General features: G+C 48.8%; 1 protein-coding gene across 1 annotated transcript in view; it reads right to left on the bottom strand.

The window, feature by feature from the left end:
- Positions 1-20,400, bottom strand: part of LOC105240843 — a 196,594-nt gene that overhangs the window by 114,629 nt on the left and 61,565 nt on the right. Inside the window, exon 3 of the mRNA XM_034662502.1 lies at positions 5,208-5,276. Coding sequence (XP_034518393.1) covers positions 5,208-5,276 — 69 coding nt within the window. The remainder of the gene's footprint in view (positions 1-5,207; positions 5,277-20,400) is intronic.

The following is a 20,400-nucleotide window of genomic DNA, read 5'->3' as shown; positions in this document are numbered from 1 at the left end:
AAAAATTAAAAATGGTGTTTCTGACTCTATATGAAAGGGTTTTCATTCCATTCCTGAGCTTCCGTAGGGTGGCATCTCATGGGGAGCCCTCTGTTTCATTTCGTTCTGTTTCCCCTTCTAGTGGGGGCAGAGGTAAGGAGAGGCTAAGGAGAGAGGAGTTGGGGGAAGAAACTGTGACTAGAGATGGGCCCCTCCCTGTGCCTCTTTGCCATGCTTCCTGACTTTGTCTCTGGACCTCCTACAGCACCTTGCTCCTGGTTACGTGCTTAGCGAACCTGCTGAAAGGCCGTATTCGTCCACTAGGGCGGCCATAACAAAGCACCACAGAACTGGGGGGCTTCAACAACAGAAATGCATTTCCCCCCAGCTCTGGAGGCCAGAAGTCCAAGATCAAGGTGTCGGCAGGGTTGGCGGCCTCTTGAGTAAAGGATCTGTCCGAGGCCTCTCTCCTTGGCTTGTCGATGGTGGTCTTCTCCTTGTGTCTTCACATCATCTGTCCCTTGTATATGCCTGGGTCTTAACCTCCTCTTCTTATAAGGATTGGTGTAGAGCCCCATTTTCACTTAAAATGACCTCATGTTAACTTAATTAGCTCCTCAAAGACCCCATCCCCAAACACAGTCACATTCTGAGGTCCTGGAGGTTAGAACTTGAACAATCTGAACTTCCACACAGAACTTCAACCATAACAAAGGCGAAGCAGGAAGAGAAGTGAACGGACGTGTGTGGAGTCCCTACTGCGAGCTCGGCACCATGCCAGGCAGTAAAGATGAAAGATAAGACGAAGACCTGGCCTCATAGTGACTGAATGACTGGATGACAGCCCCAGTGAATGGGTAAGTGGATGGAGCAATGAGGAATGAATTGAGTGAGCAAACATCAAAACTGCTGAGCACAGAGGCAGAGCTGAGTCCAGAGCTAGCAGCCCACCCCCACCTCCATCTCCAGTGGGGTCTCAGAAATAATGTGGGAAGCAAAGTGGCCAAGCCCCACCCCAGCCCCGTCCCTGCCCACAGGAGCCAGCAGCCCTCATCCAGTTGGCAGAAACAGAGCAGAGCTATCATGCAGATGAGGCTCGGTGCTCCCAGATGAAAACCAGACTTTCCCTTCACCCTCACCCTGCCGCCCCCTGGGAGACCTGGAGAGACACCCCACTGGGGGTCACAGCAGCCCAAGGCCACAAACCAGATGGAAAGACCCCACGAGCAATTTCAAAGGTTCGCTGTGCCACGAGGACTACCCACCCCTGGCCGCAGCCAGCTGCCGGTGGTGACAGGATGGTGCTCCTCCCTGGGACATTGTCACACCCATGAAATGAGAGTGAGAGTCCCCACATCCTCAACTCCATCCCCTGAAAGACACTCTGTGCCCGAAACTGCGACCAGAAGCAAGGAAGCCAAACTAGAGGAACAGAAAGGCGAGATGCCTGTCAGCTTTATAATCAGCGATCCTTCCACGTACTGCAAATACTTGGCCTACGTCACTCAGTTACTGTTGTCTGTGCTGTGAGCGTTTACTTCATCAGTCTTCAAAGAGATTTCCAAACGGATATTTTTGTGACCAAATAGGGATCAGAGCCCCTCTCACATCAATGGGAGACAGCAGGGGGCAGGCCAGCTGCCGGTCATCTGATCTCCCAGGCTGGGCACAAACTTTGAACCGGTTCCTGTCGGGTGTCTCTTTCAGAATCCCCGTGACCCTGGTCATCGGTCAGTTCCTGAATTGCAACAACAAGCCACACAAGTGCACGCACCAACAGACCTCCCTTGCTTGGATGACTCCCTTTCATTGTCTTCCAGCACATTCTCCCTCAAGCCCAAACAGAATCATGTCAGAACGGCCTATCCTTGAATCTTTCCTTTATTACCGAATGTGGCTCAAAAGCATCAAGTTGGTATTTCCTCTGCCCCAGTAGGGATTTTTATGGGGTTTTTATTTGGTTTCATTTTTGCCATGCTTCTGAGAATGGTCCCTTTGTTCTGCCTTCACTCATTGCTTACATCCTCCAAGGCAATCTCCTCAGAAAGTCATACCGCTGCTGCCCCAGACATGTATCCCCCCAAAAAAAACATAGCTGAGAAAACCCCCATCTTGTATGAATCTTCGAGCAGTAGAACAGTGGGCTCTGGGGACAGAGGAGGCACCTCTGCTGGGCCGTGTCCCTCACTGCCTGGCCCGGGAGAGGCAGAGGGGAGGCAGCAAGGGCCTGAGTCCTCAGCCTGGGCATCAAAAAGAGCCTTCAGCACCAGGAGTAGCGGGCCCATCGTTTGCTTGCCTAAGATAGGAGCCCCTTCTTCTGGAAAATACTCCCTCCCCTGCAATCATACGGTCCAAATGTCAGCAGCCATCTGCTGAGAGATCCTTCCCTGGCCACAGTGATTGAGCCAGTGACGGTCACCTGACTCCAGTGAAGGCCATCGAGGCCTCTCTCCGGGACTTTGGAACTCTCAGTCCCTCTCTGGCGGTGACACTGTGAGGTGTGATAAGCAAACTGCCATCGAGCACATTCTCTAGCATGAGGAGAAAGCTTATCAAAGAGATTAAAATCAATATTTGCTGGAAGATGATGTGAGAGAAAAGAGAGAGCGCCTGGCAGGGTCAGGTCACAGCTGCAGGTGTCCTCAGAGCCCCTCCCCCGCCGTCTCCAGTTGTCACACACAGCTCCTTTTTAGAAGCCCCAACTGCTTTGAGTTGCGCTTCTCTTGCTTGTGACTAATAATAGAGTCCTCATTAAATACCCTGGTGACTGGATGCTGGCCATCCCGCCTGAGTGAGACCAGCTGACCTCTGCTCCGGCCATGGAAACGGGAGGGGATGGAGGGGAGAGAGGTGGACTGAACTGACCTGGAGGAGAGACTGTCATCCAAGGTGACTCAGGGCACTGGAATAAGAACCCCTGCGGCGATTCTGAGAGAATTTTTAAGTCTTTACTGAGCCAATGCTTTTATGATTATGGACTCTGAGGCAGAGGCAATTATCTGGATAATTGAAGTGTGTCTTAGAACAGGTTTCAGGTGAGAGCAGTGAGAGCCGTTTAGGCAGCTCCCTAACGACAGATCCTTGGAAAGCTCAGTGCTCCGGAATCAAAAGCCAATCACGACTCTTCCCGTGGGAAGGCAGCAGCTGCACATCCAGCCCTCTCCCACCTACTGCGGGCTAAATGGACACATGGACTTCAGGAGAGCTGGCAGCGCCGGGCGGTCAACTGCCTCCTCCATCAGTCTAACACCTGCCGGGGCTGAGCCCCTCAGAACCCAGCTGCTCCCCCAAACACAACTCCCAAACATGAGGCAGCCCCGATGTGGGCCAAGGCCCAGGAGATGGTCTCAGCTCAGCACTTCGCTGGTCTTCACCCACTGGAGCCACGGGGAGGCCTCGAGTCAGAAGGGCTTACCCAGCTGGGAGGGAGGCCACAGGATCCAGCTTAATCCCCTTACTCATCCCAGAGGGTCAAAGGAGGGCCAGCAACCACCAGGGGCAGAGCCTCCGTTTTGACTTCAATTTCAAAGAATCCAGCTAAAGCCACACGGGCCCCCTGGCACCACCCTAAGGAACGGATCCAATCCTGAGTCAGAGAGGAAGCTGACACTCACTGAATCACCCGTCCACTTCCTCCTACCCACGGCGGCTCGGCCAAGACCAGCAGCCACTTCCAAGGGGCAGCTTAGCGACCGCCACTCGGAAAAGCTGATGTCCAGAAGAAGAGCAAGCAGGGCCACACTCATGCAGCCTGAGCCACCACGACCGACTTCACCGTGACTCCCCCACCCCCCTGCATTTTCCAAAGTAAAGCTTCGCATCTTGTGACCGCCCCTATCCTGTCCTGTGCTGCCCTTGGCTGCCCTATTTTTCACTTCCCTGTTCAGAACACAGCCACACTGTCCAAATGCCATGAATCATCACCACCGAGCAACGGCCCTTCAGCAAGGCAGGAAACCGCTGAGCACCAGACCTAGAAGGAACGACTCTCTGCCGCAGCCCTCTCCCGCCCCAGCCGGTCATCTTGGCCTGAGGCCACAGCGGAGGCTACCGGACAGACCTGCCACTCCAGGCGCTCGACTGCTCCACCGTCGGCCCCCCTGGCTGCCCTCCACTGTCCGATCCACCCCTGCACTAGGTCACAGGCAGCGAGCACTAGGTGTTTCTGAGCTTTCCAGCAGATTTCTTGGTTGCATTAGCTAAAGGAAAGCTGATGTCTTCCGATCCTGGGAGAAGAGAAATGGGAAGATCCACTCGGGGCCAAGGGAGATGTGATCAGTGGACACGGCCAGAGCAAAGCTGCCAGCGGGGACACGGGGAGGCGGCTCTCTGCCTGCACGTAGCCTCGCAATGACGGCCCAGATGTCCTCCCTGTCATCTAAGCCCCTTTATGACCGGAACCATGTGGCCTTCCAGATGCCATTCAACAGGTGCCCAAAAGTAGCTGCAAGTGAGCCTAGGAGTAAATAAATCAGTGAAAGAGTATGGTCCTCAAGAAGGATCCAACTCTTCTGTGCTGGGCTCCTGGCTCCTCTGAATGATGTCTGCTCTCCCGTCAGGCTTAGGTTCTCGCGTAGTAATGAGAACCTGATATGAAGTCATTATTTCTCCCCTGCTCAATCACAGGCAGTGCCATTAGGAAGTAAAATTCATGTAGGAAATGCAAATCAACACCACAATATTACGTCACTTTAACCTACTGGATTGACCAAAACTCTAAATATTGACAATGACAGCAGCCAGGGTTGGCCAGAGAGGGGGACTGGGCTCTCTCCTATACTGTCGGTGGACGTAAAGTGTTACCACACATTCTCTGGAGGCAATTTGACCCTGTGCATTGCAATTATTCATGAGTAACCTTTGAGTCCTCATTTTCAAGACTAGGAATTTCTCCTCAGCCGAATGAGCTGCAAAATGCACAAAATGTAAGTACAAGATAGTCACCACAGTGTGGTAAATAAATACACACACACACACACAACTGGAACAACCTAGACGTGATTGAGCCAGTGAGGTATAGTATGTTGGATAAAATACTGTGCAGCCATTAAAAATCATGCTGGAAATCTATATCCAAAGCCATAGAACAGTACTAGCATGGGTCACTTTGATAAATGGAATGGAGGAGACAAAACATGTATAGCCCGTACAGGTAATTGTGTGTCGATGGTGTGTGTGTGCATACAAGAGACACCTGGAAGGTTTATCCAATTGTTAGCACTGCTTACCTCTGCAGAGTTGGATTTCGGGGTAATTTTTACCTTCGTCCTCATATTTTCTATACCTCTTCAAAGTATCTACGAGAAATGTGAAGTATTCTTATGAGCAATGAAAATATATATTTATTTTCATTTGAAAACCAAAAGCAACATAAGCAAAACCTCTTTTCCTGGCAGGTCATCTCAGCCCGAGAAGGCGCAGGGATTCATTCTGGTAGAAGGTGTTACTGTGAGGGGCGCCTGGATGGCTCCGTTGGTTGGGTGGCTGACACTTTGAAGTGGCTCAGGCCATGATCTCAGTCAGCATCGTGAGACTGAGCCTGGTGTTGGACTCTGTGCTCAGCATGGAATCTGCTTGAGATTCTCTCCCTCTCCCCCTGCCCCCCTCACACCTGTGCTCCCTCTCTCTCAAGTAAACAAACAAACAAACAAACACACCTTTAGAAGGTGTTCTTGTGGTCCATTCTACCAGGAGGCCTTGGGTTCTACCATGTTTCTCCTAAGTTCTGATGGGTTGAACTGGCTCCAGCTGTGCTCTTTTAAGCAGCCCCTGTGCAGCAATTCAATTTATCAGGATGGCTGACCAGGGTTGGCTGGAGGTTAGGACATGTAAGGGTTTTCTCCCATAGGTGCCAAATATCCAGTGTGGTTATCAAATCCCAGAATTCAGTGCACGTTAATTAACCAAAATAACTAACACAGACCTGTCTGGGTGGCCAAGCAGATTTCAGATGTTTTGAAAATGCATGAATCACAACACCCTAACTACTCAGCTCCAGAAATAAGTTCCAGACCCTTGAAGAGCATAGAAACCTAAAGCCAGAAAGATCTTTAAATACATCATCTATTCTAGAAACAACCCAAGTGTCTGTTGATGGGTAAAGGGATAAAGAAGATGACAGATAGATAGATAGATGATAGGTAGATAGATAGATAGATAGATAGATAGATAGATAGATAGATAGATAATATCCACACAATGGAATATTACTTGGCCATGAAAAATGAAATCTCATCATCTGTGATAACATGGGTGGACCTTGGGCATTACATTCAGTGAAATAAGTCAGACAGAGAAAGACACACATGGTATGATATCACTCAGATGTAAAATCTAAAAAGCAAAACAAGGCAACAAAACAAAACAAAAATCATAAATATAGAGCACAGAGCTGTGATTGCCAGAGGAGTGGGTGGAACAGATGAAGGGGGTCAAGAGGTACAAACTTGCGTTTATAAAATAGGTGAGTCATGGGGGTGCAGTGCACAGCATGGTGACTGCAGTCAATAATATTGCAGAGCACATCTGCAAGTTGCCAAGAGAGTAAATCCTAAAAATTAACTTTGGGAGGTGACAGATCATAACTAGACTTATTGTGGTGATCATTCTATAATATACATTGACATCAAATCGTTATGTTGTATACCTGAAACCAATACAATGTTATATGTCAATTATACCTCAATAAAAAAAATTTTTTTTCAATATCTATTCTGGACCTCTCATTTGACACATGACAGAACCCAGGCACAGAGAAAGTGAAGTGACTTTCCCAACGTCCCATAGCTTACAGGTGACAGAGTCCAGGAGAGGACTTGTGTCCCCTGACCTGTAGTCTGAGGTTCTTTCTTGCTTGATCACAACCAGGACCCACACAGCGGGTGGAGGTGGGTACTGGTGCAGAAGGTGTCCTTCAGGCCATTAGAAACTTCTCCTGTGAGGGGTCCAGAATGTACTACCGTGATCCCAGCCTCTGTAGAAGGGTTATGTGTAGGCATTCCTAACCAGGAGGTCATATATTTTTCTATAAGGGGGTGTATATAAAGCATTCATCATGTTTTCAAAGGGATTCCATTACACAATAAAATTAAGAACCAATGAACTAGAGTACAGGGCCAGCAAGCTTTCTGTAAGGGGATTTTTTTTTTTAAAGATTTTATTTATTTATTCGACAGAGATAGAGACAGCCAGCGAGAGAGGGAACACAAGCAGGGGGGAGTGGGAGAGGAAAAGCAGGCTCATAGCAGAGGAGCCTGATGTGGGGCTCGATCCCATAACGCCGGGATCACACCCTGAGCCGAAGGCAGACGCTTAACCGCTGTGCCACCCAGGAGCCCCTTCTGTAAGGGGATTTTACAGAAAGTAAATATTTTGGCTTTGCCAATTATTCAACTCCCTTATACAACTCTCTTGTCCCCCGAACTGTGGAAAGCAGTCACAGAGAGTCAAGGAATAAATGGACGTGGCCGTGTTTCAATAAAACTTTATTTACAAAAATAGGCTGTGGGCCATATTTGGCCCAGGCAGTAGTTTGCCAACCTGAAACTAGAGGATCTGATCAACTACCTTCCCCTTACTTCAGGTTTTGCTTCTGGTCATATAATCACTTGCCACACTCCCCCTGTTATCAGGTGAACTGAGAGCCATATTCCTGCAGATCCAGCTCTTAGCCAGGGACCACCAAGGAAGTGGGGAAACACATAAAGGGAATTTGTTTCACTTTTTCACTAAACAACAAGTTCTTTGAATTCTTAATTGGAAACTTTCACACATGAATTGAAGTTGCTGCATCTCATTTCCTGCAGTCCTGCTCACCGTTTGAGCAAAATAATTGTCAAACAAACGTGGAGGTTGACCTTTGACCTCTGGTGGCTGCCCACAATATACTTTACTGGTTCATTTGCATGTAGGGTGTTAGAAAACACGCTGGCACATTCTTCTTTTTTTACATAAGATTCTGATTCCTTGATTAACTAGGGACTGAAACAAGATCTCAAGACAGAACATGGCCAGGAAGGACTGGGGATTTTTTTCCCCCTTCCATTGTTGGCAAAGAACCTCTTCAGTTCAAATTAAGAAGCAGTTGAGGAAGATACCAAGTCAGGCCCTGCGAGGGAAGGGGTGGCCACTGCACAGAGCATGGGATCCCGATCCAGGGCATTTGTCCTCTGCTCTTGTACAAAAGATGAGATTTACAAACAACAACAAGGAGTCTTTCCTCTCTGTTGGACCTTCACGCAGAACCCGTTACTCCCCTTGCCCCCAACAGACCGTCACCCATTCTGAGAAGGCAGAGAGGTGGAGCGATGACAGAGCAGTTCTCTATGGGGGAGTCTGCTCCTGTCCTGATTAGGACAAGCAGGGAGGGACAGAATTGAAGCTGAGAAAAGACAGCAGAACAGCCTCCCTCAGCTTTGCCCAGCCCCCTCTCTGACCTTGCCCTTTCCAAATTCTGGTAGCAAAAGGACTGAGTCAGTTAGTCCTACAAGTGAGAGGCAGGTGTTTTTCCATTTGTGTGACATTAGCTGTAAATACTGTATGCCCCTATACATCAGAAATACCCCTGTGGACTCCTGCTCAGAGGCGGGTTTTCTGGCTTACAGACCCCTTTTCACGCATCAGCATTAGGGCACACATGAACACGCCTCTCCAAGGGACCCAAAAGATAACAAACTATCCTTCCAAAAGGAGAACAGAGGCAATGAAAGATCTGGTCATCAGCCAAGGAGGAGTTGATGTGATCCAGGGCTCGGGCTCCCACCTAGGTGTCCTGGTCCCCCACCACGCTTCCATCAAGCTGGCTCCTCCTGAGAACCAGGTTTCACAACATCTCAAGCAACTTCCAGAAGATTCAGAGGTGCCCATTTTCTTCCTTTTTCTCTTTATATCCGGACATGTTTCCCAGCCTTCCCATGGAAAATCCCGGAGCTGGCCACTTCCTGTTTTTGTTTTGTTTTCCTCCCTCACTGGTGTACGCTTTGACCTTCTGTCCTCTGTCAGGATCTGATCTTCGGCTCAAACTGGGAAACTAATCCCTGGCGCCAAACAGTTCACTCGGTACCCAAGTGGGAAAAGGGAGAGTTCTACCTCAGGCCTGCTCACTCCCTGTATAAGCTTAAACGAACCTGTTCTCTCAAGGGTCCTCTGAGTTGCTTCCTCACCCAAAACAGAGATGCTTAGAAGACTAAGAGATTTGTTTTTAGAGATGTTTGTCCAGTAGGAACACAATATTAGCAACACTTGTTTTTGAGTTCTAATACACTTCTACTTGGGGCCAAGGAGTGTCCTTTTGCTTTGTTCACTAGACTAGCTGGAGTGTGCCCTGGTCATGGGCTGCTCTTTCCAATGCTTTGTCCCCTTCCTCTGCGCCCAGCATTCCTGGCATATTTGGAGAGAGTAGGAGCTGGACCCAGGCCATTTTTCTAAGTATCTTCTCAGTTCTGCAGTCCTGTTTCCAACACAGTGTCTTTGCTTTGTTTATTCTCTACTTCCCACTCCTGGGCAGGACAGGCACAGGGCAGGCAGGCCTCCCTAACGCTGGCCACCAACACCGTGCCACAGGCGGTGGCTCCAGGTCAAGCTGGCTGGAAACTCCAGGCCCCCACGAGCTCCAGAGGGGGGAACATGTGACACGGTCAGACAAAGGAGGTGTTAACTATGTGCTGGTCTAATGGGGAATTTCCCCAAACACATCTGGCACATACAAGTAAAAAGGAAGAAAGATACCAAACAACAAACCGCCACTGCCTCTGAGAATTTACTATTTGGAACAGGTGTCCCCTGCCACTTAACAAAGGCGTCTGGGTTGAGCTCTACTTTCCCTCGGTCACTAGCTCCCTGGGTGACCCTTGCTAATACACAGGACCTCTCTGGGCCTCAGCTTTGCTCTCTCTGCAGACAAGTGTGTGGGAGCAACGCACTTCCAGTTGGAAAGAGCATGGCAACCAAGGGTGAAATCTGATGGCACCTGGCTCCATCACTGTCTGTCAAGCCCAGCTAGCTCTCCCTTAAATCTTACCTCGAGGAAAGGTCAACCAAATTCATATCACAGGAAAATCTGAAGTTTACTCTATTTTCTAAATTGTTTTCAATTTCCCATGGGGGAAAGAGATTGATTCATTTTGTTAATAAGCAAAGGTCTTATTTTTCCACCTTCGGTCATATAAATGTCAAAGGAAAAAAAGCTTCAAGTTCAATCAAAGAACAGTTCCAGCATTTCAAAAAAGTCAAGTGGAGATAAAACAGATGATCCTCCAGGAAAAAAACACCAAAGTGGCCTTAACTCCAAAACCATAATACTTCAAATTATCTAATGTTTAATTCTTTCAAAGGCCTCATGGAAATGTGAAAAAAAAAGAAGAAGAAGAAGTTAAAAGCACAGACCATGCAAGAGTTACAGCCCAGATGAGTCCAGGTTTCCTGTACACTGAGCTGAATCCAACTATGTACTCCAGAATCCTTGGATGGACGATGAGGGGTATACGTAGGTCAAGCCGTAACATAAAACTCAGATTTCTAATGGCTAATTCATATTCATAGCAGCATTATTCATATCACCCAAGGGGTGAAAGCAAATGTCCATTGATGGATGAACGGATAAACTAACTATGGTACATCCATACAATGGAATATTATGCAGCCTTAAAAAGGAGGAAAATTCTGACCCAGCCTACAACATGGATGAACATTACGCTAAGTGAAATAAGCTGGTCTCAGAAGGACAAGTTCCATATGAGTCCACTCATACAAGGTCCCTAGGGTAATCAAATTCATAGAGACAGAAAGTAGAATGGTGGAGGGGCGCCTGGGTGGCTTAGTCAGTTAAGCCTCTGACTCTTGGTTTCGGCTCAGGTCATGATCTCAAGGTTGTGAGATGGAGCCCCGAGTCAGGCTTGGCATTCAGTGGGGAATCTGCTTGAGATTCTCTCCCTGTCCCTCTCTCTCCCCCTCTTCCCCTCTCCTGCTTGCATGCTCTCTCTCTCTCTCTAAAATAAATAAATAAAATATTAAGAAAGAAGAGGAAAGAAAGAAAGAAAGAAAGAAAGAAAGAAAGAAAGAAAGAAAGAGAAAAAGGAAGGAAGGAAGGAAGGAAGGAAGGAAGGAAGGAAGGAAGGAAGGAAGAAAGAAATGGTGGTTGCCAGGGGCTGAGGGGGAAGTGGTAGAATGGGGACCCACTACTTAATGGGGACAGAGTTTCAGTCGTGGACGGGGGTATGATGGCACCGCAATGTGAGGTACTTAAAGCCATTGAACTGTATGCTTAGAAATGGTTAAGATGGTCAATGTCGTGTATTTTGCCACAATTCAATTTTCTTTAATTAAAAATTTTTAAAAACTCAGAGTTCTAAATAAAGAGTACTGAGTGACTAAATCTGCCCCCTCTTTACACGTATACACACCAGCTCTTCTCCGAGAAACCCACTGATTGTGCCTTTAATTTAGAGCCCACACACAATCATGAATCCACACACCCAAGTTTCTGCTTCAGAACATAGCTGGAGCCACCACATCCACATCCGTGAGGCAGAGAAAGGGCAGTTCTTTGCCCCATTTGACTAATGGAAAAACCAAGGGTCATGGAGGTTAAGTAGCTTGCCCAAGGTTACACAGTTCACAGGGTTGGCCCCAGTTAATAGTTCCTGGTGGAGCTGTCTCCAGATTTATAACCCCCCAAAGTACTGAATAAACACAGGACAAAACCAGTGTTGGTCTGGAGAGGCAGGAGCGTGCCAGGACCAATTTCCAAAATGAGTTCTAAAACCAGTGCCATGTGGACAAAAACATTCCAGAAGGACTTCACATTCATCTGTGGAAAGCATGTTCCACAGAGCCCCTCCTGTGGCTGGACTCTGTGGGGGCTTAGCATTCCGAGTCCTGGTCCCTCCCAGAGCACTGGGCAGTGGGTGGAAAGCGCATTGATGGGGAAATGGTGAGTGTGCCTGGTGTACAGCAGGCAGTTCCAGGCCCCCTAGAGAGGTGGCCCATCCAGTGAGGCCTGGGCAGGTGGACAGATTCTGGGGGCCACATGTGCAAAGGCCCAAGACACACAGAACTTGTCTTTTCAGAGACCCATCCCTTCGCTCACCCACATCCCCAATTTTCTCTCAACCCCAGATCACTCCCATTTTCCTATAAGCATATTGTTCCATCTCCCCTCTTAAAAGACCTGCAATAAACCCCATGTCTGTCTCAGCTACATCCCAGTGGTAGTTGCTAGGGTTGCTGTAAAAAAGTACCACAGACTGGACCACTTGAACCACAGCAGTTTATTGTCACAGATCCGGAGGCCAGAAGTCCAAGATCAAGGTGTCAGCAGGGTGGGTTCCTTCTAAGGACTGGGAGGGAGAAGCTTTTCCAGGCTCTCCTTGGCTTGTCCATGGCCGTCACTTCCCTGTGTCTCTTCACATCATCTTCTCTCTGTGTCTGTCTCTATGTCCAAACCCCTTTTTTAAGAACACCAGTCATACTGGATTAGCACCTGTCCTAATGACCTCATCTCCAAAGACCTTATTTCCAAATAAGGTCACATCCGTGGGTACTGGGGCTTAAGACTTCAACATCTTTGCAGGGGACACAATTCAAACCACCACACCCCCCATTTTTCTGGTCCTTTGTAGCAAAAAATCCTCAGAAGAGTCATCTAGAGCCAGGGGACCAAACCTGGGGCCAAGTGCTCTCACTCTGTCACCTGCAACGTCATTTCTTCCTAATGGTCCTCAGATTTGTATCTCTAGCCTCGATGTCACTCTGGAGTGTCAGACTCATATGGGCCCTCATTCCTTACTTCAGTAAACAACACTCCTATTCAGAGCAAAGCATCCCAGTCATCCTTGACTACCCTCTTGCCCTCTCACTCCTGACATCAGCGAGGATGGCTTTATCATCGCCATCTGTTGCGAATGTTGTGGCCATCTCATCATCAACACCTCGCCCCTGGAGCAGTGAAGGAACCTCCTAACGGCTCTACTACATTCATGCACTCATTCCCCACATGGCAGCCTGGGGTCATGTGAATGGCTTCCATGATGTGAGCAAGAGGGCGTCCATTGCATCCAGCTCTCCAATGGGCTGACTCCCTTCAGAACGTGGCCCTGTGTCAGCTTCCTCTGGATCCTCCAAGCAGCCCCCTGGAGACTCAGATTGGTTCCAGATCCAGTCCTACTGCCTGCCTCACTCTGAGGCCCCTTTAGAGCTGTGCCACCAGCCTTCCTAGGGAACACCATGGCCCATCCATAAGCCCAGGACTCAAGCGTGCTCTCGGTCAAGCTTAACGCCTTTCCAGGACACCAGCCCACCACGTCATTCTCCAAAACATTGGCCCTGCTTCTCTCCAGCCTCATCCCCGATGCCCTTCACCAGCACCTCCCTCCCCACTTGCCATCCCGATCAGCCTCTCTCCCTCCACCTTTCCCTCTTGTCATTCCCACTTGCTCCTGCCCCCTCTTCAAGACTCAGCCTGAATTTAACTGCTTCCTCCCCCCACCCCCGCCCTTCCTGGTCCAGCTAACTGGCCTGTTGACTGGCCTAATTACTCAGGGGGGTGTCTTAATCCGTGAGGGCTAACAACAGACATTCATTTCTCACAGTTCTGGAGGCTGGAAGTCCAAGATCAAGGTGCCAGCATGGTCAGGTTCTGATGAGAACCTTTTTCCGGGTTGCAGACCGCAAACTGCTCGCTATGTGCTCACATGATGGAAGGGCTCAGGAGTTCTGTGGGGTCTCTTTTACAAGAACACTAATTCCACTCATGAGGGCTCCACCCTCGTGACCTAAGCATCTCCCAAAGGCCCCACCTCCCAATGACATCACATTGGGCGTTAGGATTTCAACGTACAAATTTGGGGGGACACAATAAGCCTATAGCAGGGGGCATTGGGATGGGGGCACACAGCATAGTGTAATGGTGACATTGCCAGACTCTCCGGTCACATTCGAATTTCAGCTCTATCATTCATTGACAGTGCAACCCTGGGAAGGGTCCCTCTTAACCAATCTGGGCTTCAGTTTCCCCCCATCTAAAATAGAGCTAATCACAGGTACATGAGAAAATGCTCAACATCGGATGTCTGGGTGGCTCAGTCAGTTAAGCATCTACCTTCGGCTCAGGTCATGATCCCGGGGTCCTGGGATCCAGTCCTACATCGGGCTCCCTGCTCAGCAGGGAGTTTGCTTCTCCCTCTGTCTGCTGCTCCCCTTGCTTATGCTCTCTCTCTCTCTCTCTGACAAATAAATAAATAAAATCTTTAAAATAAAAAAAAAGAAAATGTTCAACATAACTCATCATCAGGGAAATGCAAATCAAAACCACAATGAGATATTTCCTCACACATCCTGACAGATGACTATTATAAAAAAAATTAAAATTAAAAAAAGACAAGTCTTAGGGAGGTTGTGGAGAAAAGGGAACCCTTCCGCACTGTTGGTAGGAATGTGGACTGATGCAGCCACTATGGAAAACAGTATGGAGGCTCCCCAGAAAATTAAAAATAGAACTACTCTATGATCCAGCAATTCTACTTCTGGGTATACATACGAGAATTGAAATCAAGATCTGTTTTTTTAAAGATTTATTTATTTATTTGAGAGGTGAGGTGGAGAGAGTGTGGGGAGAGGGGCAGAGGGAAAGAATCTCAAGCAGACTCCCCACGGAGCATGGAGCCCAACATGGGGCTCGATCTCACGACCCTGAGGTCATGACCTGAGCCAAAACCAAAAGCCAGACACTGAACCGACTGAGACACCCAGGCGCCCCAAAATCAAGATCTTGAAGCGATATCCACACTCCTATGTTCATTGCAGCATTATTCCCAATAGCCAAGATATTCAAACAACGAAAATGTTCAACAGATGAATAGATAAAGAAAGTGTGGTATATACAATACAGTGCAATGTTACTCAGGCTTTAAAAAGATGGAAATCCTACAATCTGGGACAACATGGACAACATTAATAAATCGTCCTTGATGACATTGAAGAATCAATTATCCTTTGCCAAAAAGCTTCTTGCTACCTAGTCGAGCAGCAATGCAGATGTTGGTCCCCACATGACAAGGACAACAGTGCAGGCCCAGGGAGGCATTTTTCCTTTTCAGAACTGAAAGCCAAAACAATTGACAAGCCCCGCGAGGGGGAACATAATTCATTCGCTTCCAGCAAAACATGGAGACAAGGAGTACACAGGTACGGGAGGAAGCCTGCAGAGATTGTCAGGAGCACAGAACCCCACATCCCACTGGGGTCTGGCCCCCCTTTCATTCCGTGAAGGATTTACTGTAAATCACCAGATCCTCAGACACTGTTTTCCCACTTCTCAAGGGCAAATATCACACAAGTTGATCTAAACCTTCAAGGGCAGCTTCTCAGACTTTCAAACGGAACAAGCCATGAGTTCTATTTGGAATGGTCCCTGGAGGCCTTCAAAGCTGGGCCCAGTGGCTCCCAGGAAGAACTGAACTGTGTGCAAAGACCCCATCAGCCCCACACCCCACTTCTCTGGGCTCAGCTCCAGGCCACCAAGCACCTGTCCCCATGTCACAGGTCATCACAGGTGGGTCGGGCACACAAGATCCCCAAGGACTGGCAAGCCTGCTTCATGGTGGTCGATCATAAATGGAAAGGACTGCATTTTTGCTACACACACACACACACAATGTGTGTGTATGTCCATAAACATGCACGTGTATGCATGTGCACATTTGCACAAGCGTGTGCACCCTTTTCTACCTGCATGGTTTACTCATGCTCCTCACAGAATCAGATAGAAGGCGAGCCCTTGCAATACAGACAAGGAGTCCAAGACCCAGAGAAGCTCAGGGGCTGGCCTGCAGCCTGAAGCAGTGAAAGCGAGCCCGCCTGGCCCTGAAGCCCTCTCCCTCTGTCTCCTCTCACTGCACCTTTGGAACTGCTCCTTCTCCTTTTTTGCCAACACATGCCCTTCTCTCCCTGCAGAACTCTGAGCTTTCTTCTGCCAGCATGACTCTTTTGTGACCAGCTGCTCCAAGCTCCTGCCATGCTGCTCCTGAGGACCCCGGCCTCATAGAAGTCAGTGAAGGTAGCAGCATACCCTGTGGGCAGGATGCCACCTCGGACCCCTTCGCACTGGGTCTCCTGGAATGCTGCTTCTCGGGCCGGCCTCTGCTTCTCCTACAGAAGAAAAAATCCTTGGAAAGCAGAGACTGTCCTCAGTCTTTTCTATCTGGTCCCTTGCTTCTAAGGGGTATTCTAGAAAAAGCATGTGCCCATACATGTCTCTCGAAGAACAGGTGGGCTGCAGGGCTGGACACCTGGACAGACTCCAGCATGTGCCCAAATCCCCATGATAGCACTGTCCTGGAGGGAGTCAACTTCTCTCCTTGGGAAGCCACCCACACAGCTGACAGCCATCTGAAACGGAGCTCTCGGGGAGGCCCTTCTTGGAGGGGAGTCCTCTAATGGTAGCATAGTCCCTGCCCAGGAGACCGGAAACAGACTCTTTCTCAATGCATGCATTTCTTAGAGAAGTAAGAGATGAGGCTCATGAGAGCTAACAGGGTCCGCAGTTGGTTTGCAAGCCTCCCTCTGAGATCACAGAAAAATGCATCCGATAATTTATCCTATGGATGCCATCAGACAAGGACGTGTGTGTGTCTGGATCCTGTGTGGGGGTGTGTGCAAGAATCTTGTGTGCATGTATTTATGTGACCATATATGTGTGTGACATACACAGTCACATACATACACATGCCGGATTTTAACACACACACACACACGCGCACGCGCACGTACAAGCGCATATAATGCCAAAACCAGTTGAGGACCTATCTTTGTAAATAAAGTTTTATTGGAACATAACCACACTTGTTGATTACATCGTCTACACATTCTCTTTGACCATTTTGGAGCTATCATCTGCAGGGCTGAGTAGTTGCAATAGAGACATCTGGCCCACAGAACTGAAGATGTTTACCATCTAGTCCTTGACAGAAAGTCAGCCAACCCTTAGGTTAAATGATGATTCCTCTCTATGCAGCTACTAAAATTATTATGTAGATCTATAATTGTGGCTGTAGAAAGTAGTCATGATGTATTCCTAAGTAAGAAAATTGGCTGGAAAATGTTGACTTAAACCCATTCTTATAAAAGGAAAATATATTCAGCTAAGTGTGCATATTTGTGTAGAAAAATACATCTATTTTCTCTAGAAAGTTGTGGAAGGAGAGTGATCGCAGGTAATTTCTTAATTTCTTCTTTATACTTTTCTTTTTAATATCTGATTTTTTTAAAGTAATGAGTACACTTCACCTTTTCATGTAAACAATAGTAGCAATGTTCTTTTCATGAGGATAAAGCTGCTCACATCTCCCAACCTCCTACCTACATAGATGAGGAGGAGTGGCAGGGTTCGAGGGGCCCAGACTGGGGGAGATGCCTTAGCTTCTATAAGCAGGGAGCCAGCAAAGGGCCTGGAGAGACAGCCCCTGGGGGAGTAGACCTCACTGACTCCCTTGGAGGGGCCCTCAGCCTGAGCAGAGTGTGTTTCTGGGCTCTTCCTCCCACTTGGCTGACGTCCAGGCTGTGATGGTGAGACTCATCGCCAAGCATCACCTCCACTGCATGCAACCTGGCCAAAAAGGAGTCCAGAGAGCCTTCTCTCTCCCGAGCCAGTCCCTGGCCTCCATGTGCGGGCCGCCACAGAAGTCAGCCTGGCACTGAGTGCCAGGTCTCTGAGGAGACAGAAGCATGGTGTCCAAACATGAATGGCTTATTTTTAGAAAAGTCCACCCCTGTGTCCTGGCCCCACTCCAGGGTGAGAAATGGCATTCCCTCTGACTCAACTCCCCAAACTGACCCCATTTCAGAGGGTCTAAGTAGACTGCCCTCACTGACATGAGCCAAGGACAGCTCAGTCCTTCTGGAAAAGCAGCTCTACAGCAGTTCCAGATCCTTCCAGGCCCGTGTGAGGGCTGCTTCTGGAGAGAGCACGGCCATTCCCTTAACAGTCCATGTTTCGGAGCAAAACGCAGAGCCTTCTGCACTACGTCTCCCAGGTCCCCATTTTCCCAGCAAGTACGTAAGTGACAGCGGACCTCCCCCTATGGTTTCTCAGCCCGGTGAGATTCCTTGAATCCATCAGATTGCAAGTCCAAGGAAAATGGAGGGCCGCCTTCTCCCTCCTCCTCCCACACAGGCCCCTGCAGCCCTGGTCCTCGATTGGGGTCTGTTTCTCAGGCACTTCTCCATCTCTTCAATTAGGCCCCACACTATGGCCAGTGAACGAGAGAAATGAAGGGAGGAATAGCTTTCTTCCAAGAAAGACACTAGGGCTCATGTTCTGCTATAATTCACTGTGTAGGTCTGACGACAGGAAGAAGTGCCATCAATGTCAAGGGGAACAGTGCCACACACAGACACATCTTGCTAGAAAGGATCACAGAGCTGGTGGGTTCGTAGGGGGTGGCTCGGAGAGTGAGAGAGTGGGAGATTATTTTCCTCCTGAGGCCGGTGTTGCCAACATTCCAGAGGTAGCGAGACACAGCTGTCCTCCCCAGTTGTCCTTGGCTGACTGGAGCTGCAGATGTCAGTTGTCTCAAACCATGTATCCGAGTCTTCGGAAAGAAGAGGCTTCTGTTCTTCTGAGCTAGCACCTGGGTTTCTCACTGGCTGCTGTCTCCCACATGCTGCCTCCTCCATCCTGAGCAACATGGGCAGTGCTGACCCCGCTGAACATGTCAAGGCCTCTCTGGGTGAGGCCAAGAGCTTGTCCTACCCCTCATTTTGTTAGTAGGCATCATGCATCAGCCTTTATTCATGCCCTGTAAAGTTGTAGCCTTTAAGGTTAGGCTTGTCTACACCTATAATTCTCCACCAGAGCAATTTGTTGTGAAGAAAGAGGCCTCCAGCAGGCAGTGGCTCTGAGTCACAGCTTCCCAATGTACCCCCACCCAACCCAGAGGGGCCACCATTACCAGTCACGTTTGAGCCTCAGGCTGCTCTTGCACATGGAAAAGTTGGCCAAGGCTTACCTGTGCTCACAAGGTCAAGGGACTTCTCAGAATGAGTAAAAACAGTAGAATGCTCTAGATCTCCTCCTTGGTCCACTTTCTTGGCCTTTGTTCCTTGTGTAAGGGTCAGACCTTCCAGCTCTGCCATCTGTCTTTCAGACCATCAGTTCTACTATTTGAATTAGCAGGACTTTCCATTCCCTTGGCATGGCAAGGTGCTTTTATGCTCTTCATCTGCAAAGTAAGAGTCCCTGGACCCCTGGAGCCATCTCACTGCAAGGGATGTGGCCCCACTATGGGGTCCAGGTCTCTCCAGGGCCTCTCCTGGGCTGTTCAAATAGCCCAAGACAACCCTTAAAGGGACTTCCCTTCTCTGAGACTCAATTTCCTCATCTGTCCAATGGAAGAGTTAGAGTCAATATTTGCTACATTTCCATCCAGCTCTAACACACCCAAAGTCTGTGATTATCTGGGTTTTCACATTTCTGGACAAGACCTAATCCCGCTCAACTTTCCTATATGGCCATGATGCTTTAGCCCTGAGAACCGACCCTAACCCTCAAAGTGGTCTTCTATTCTCAATCATCATTCTCACTTGAACCTCACCACAGCTCAATGACGTGGACAGTACTGTGACACAACCACCCCTTGGAGATGAGAAACAATTTGCCAAAAGCCACAGAGCTAACAGGGGGCAGAGCTGGACCTGGTCTCCTGCCACCAAGTCCAGGGCTCCATCCAGCAGCTCATACCTCCCCAGTGTGTGTCTACATGCTGTGAACAACACCGGCCAAGGGTGTAACCTCAACCTGGTGCAGTCCGTGGGCATTCAGGTGGACCTGCTGGGTTGCAGAACAAGAAAAAGAGTCATACCCAACCATCTGACAACCCCCAAGTTAAGTTCAGTTCTCTTGGTTCTTTTCCTCCTTCTTAGTCACAGGGATCTGACAGATGGAGGGCCCTATTCTGAGGATACGTATGGGCTCTCCATGGGGGTCAGATATGCAGCTCAAAATTCACAAAGGAGCCCAAGATCACCTCAGATGGTCCCTAGCCCACCCAAAAAGGAGTGAAGATGTTATAATGGTGTAAACCATTGTTTGGGTTTAAACTGAGGCTCTCTGCTAGCTCCTCAGTCCCTTGACATAGTGGGCCGGAATCAGGGAGAAGGGAACATTCTCTCCATGGCCCCCATAAGCCTGGTGTCTTCTGAAGGTGACAGAAGATGTGCATGTGGAAGAGGGAGGGAGGTATCTGTGTCTCATCAGAGTTAGAAATTGCCCAGAGCACCAGCATGCATCGTCCATCCTTCCTCCACAGATCCCTCAGTTTCTGCAGTGGCTCAAAATCACAAAGACACAGCCTTCTCAAAACATTTACATTTCTGCCAGGCAAAGATTCATGTGACTCCGAATCCCAAAGTACACAGATTTTCACAGGA

This window comes from Ailuropoda melanoleuca, chromosome 6 (genome assembly GCF_002007445.2).
Source record: "Ailuropoda melanoleuca isolate Jingjing chromosome 6, ASM200744v2, whole genome shotgun sequence".
NCBI classification, from domain to species: domain Eukaryota; kingdom Metazoa; phylum Chordata; class Mammalia; order Carnivora; family Ursidae; genus Ailuropoda; species Ailuropoda melanoleuca.
This window is presented reverse-complemented; position numbering and strand designations above follow the sequence as displayed.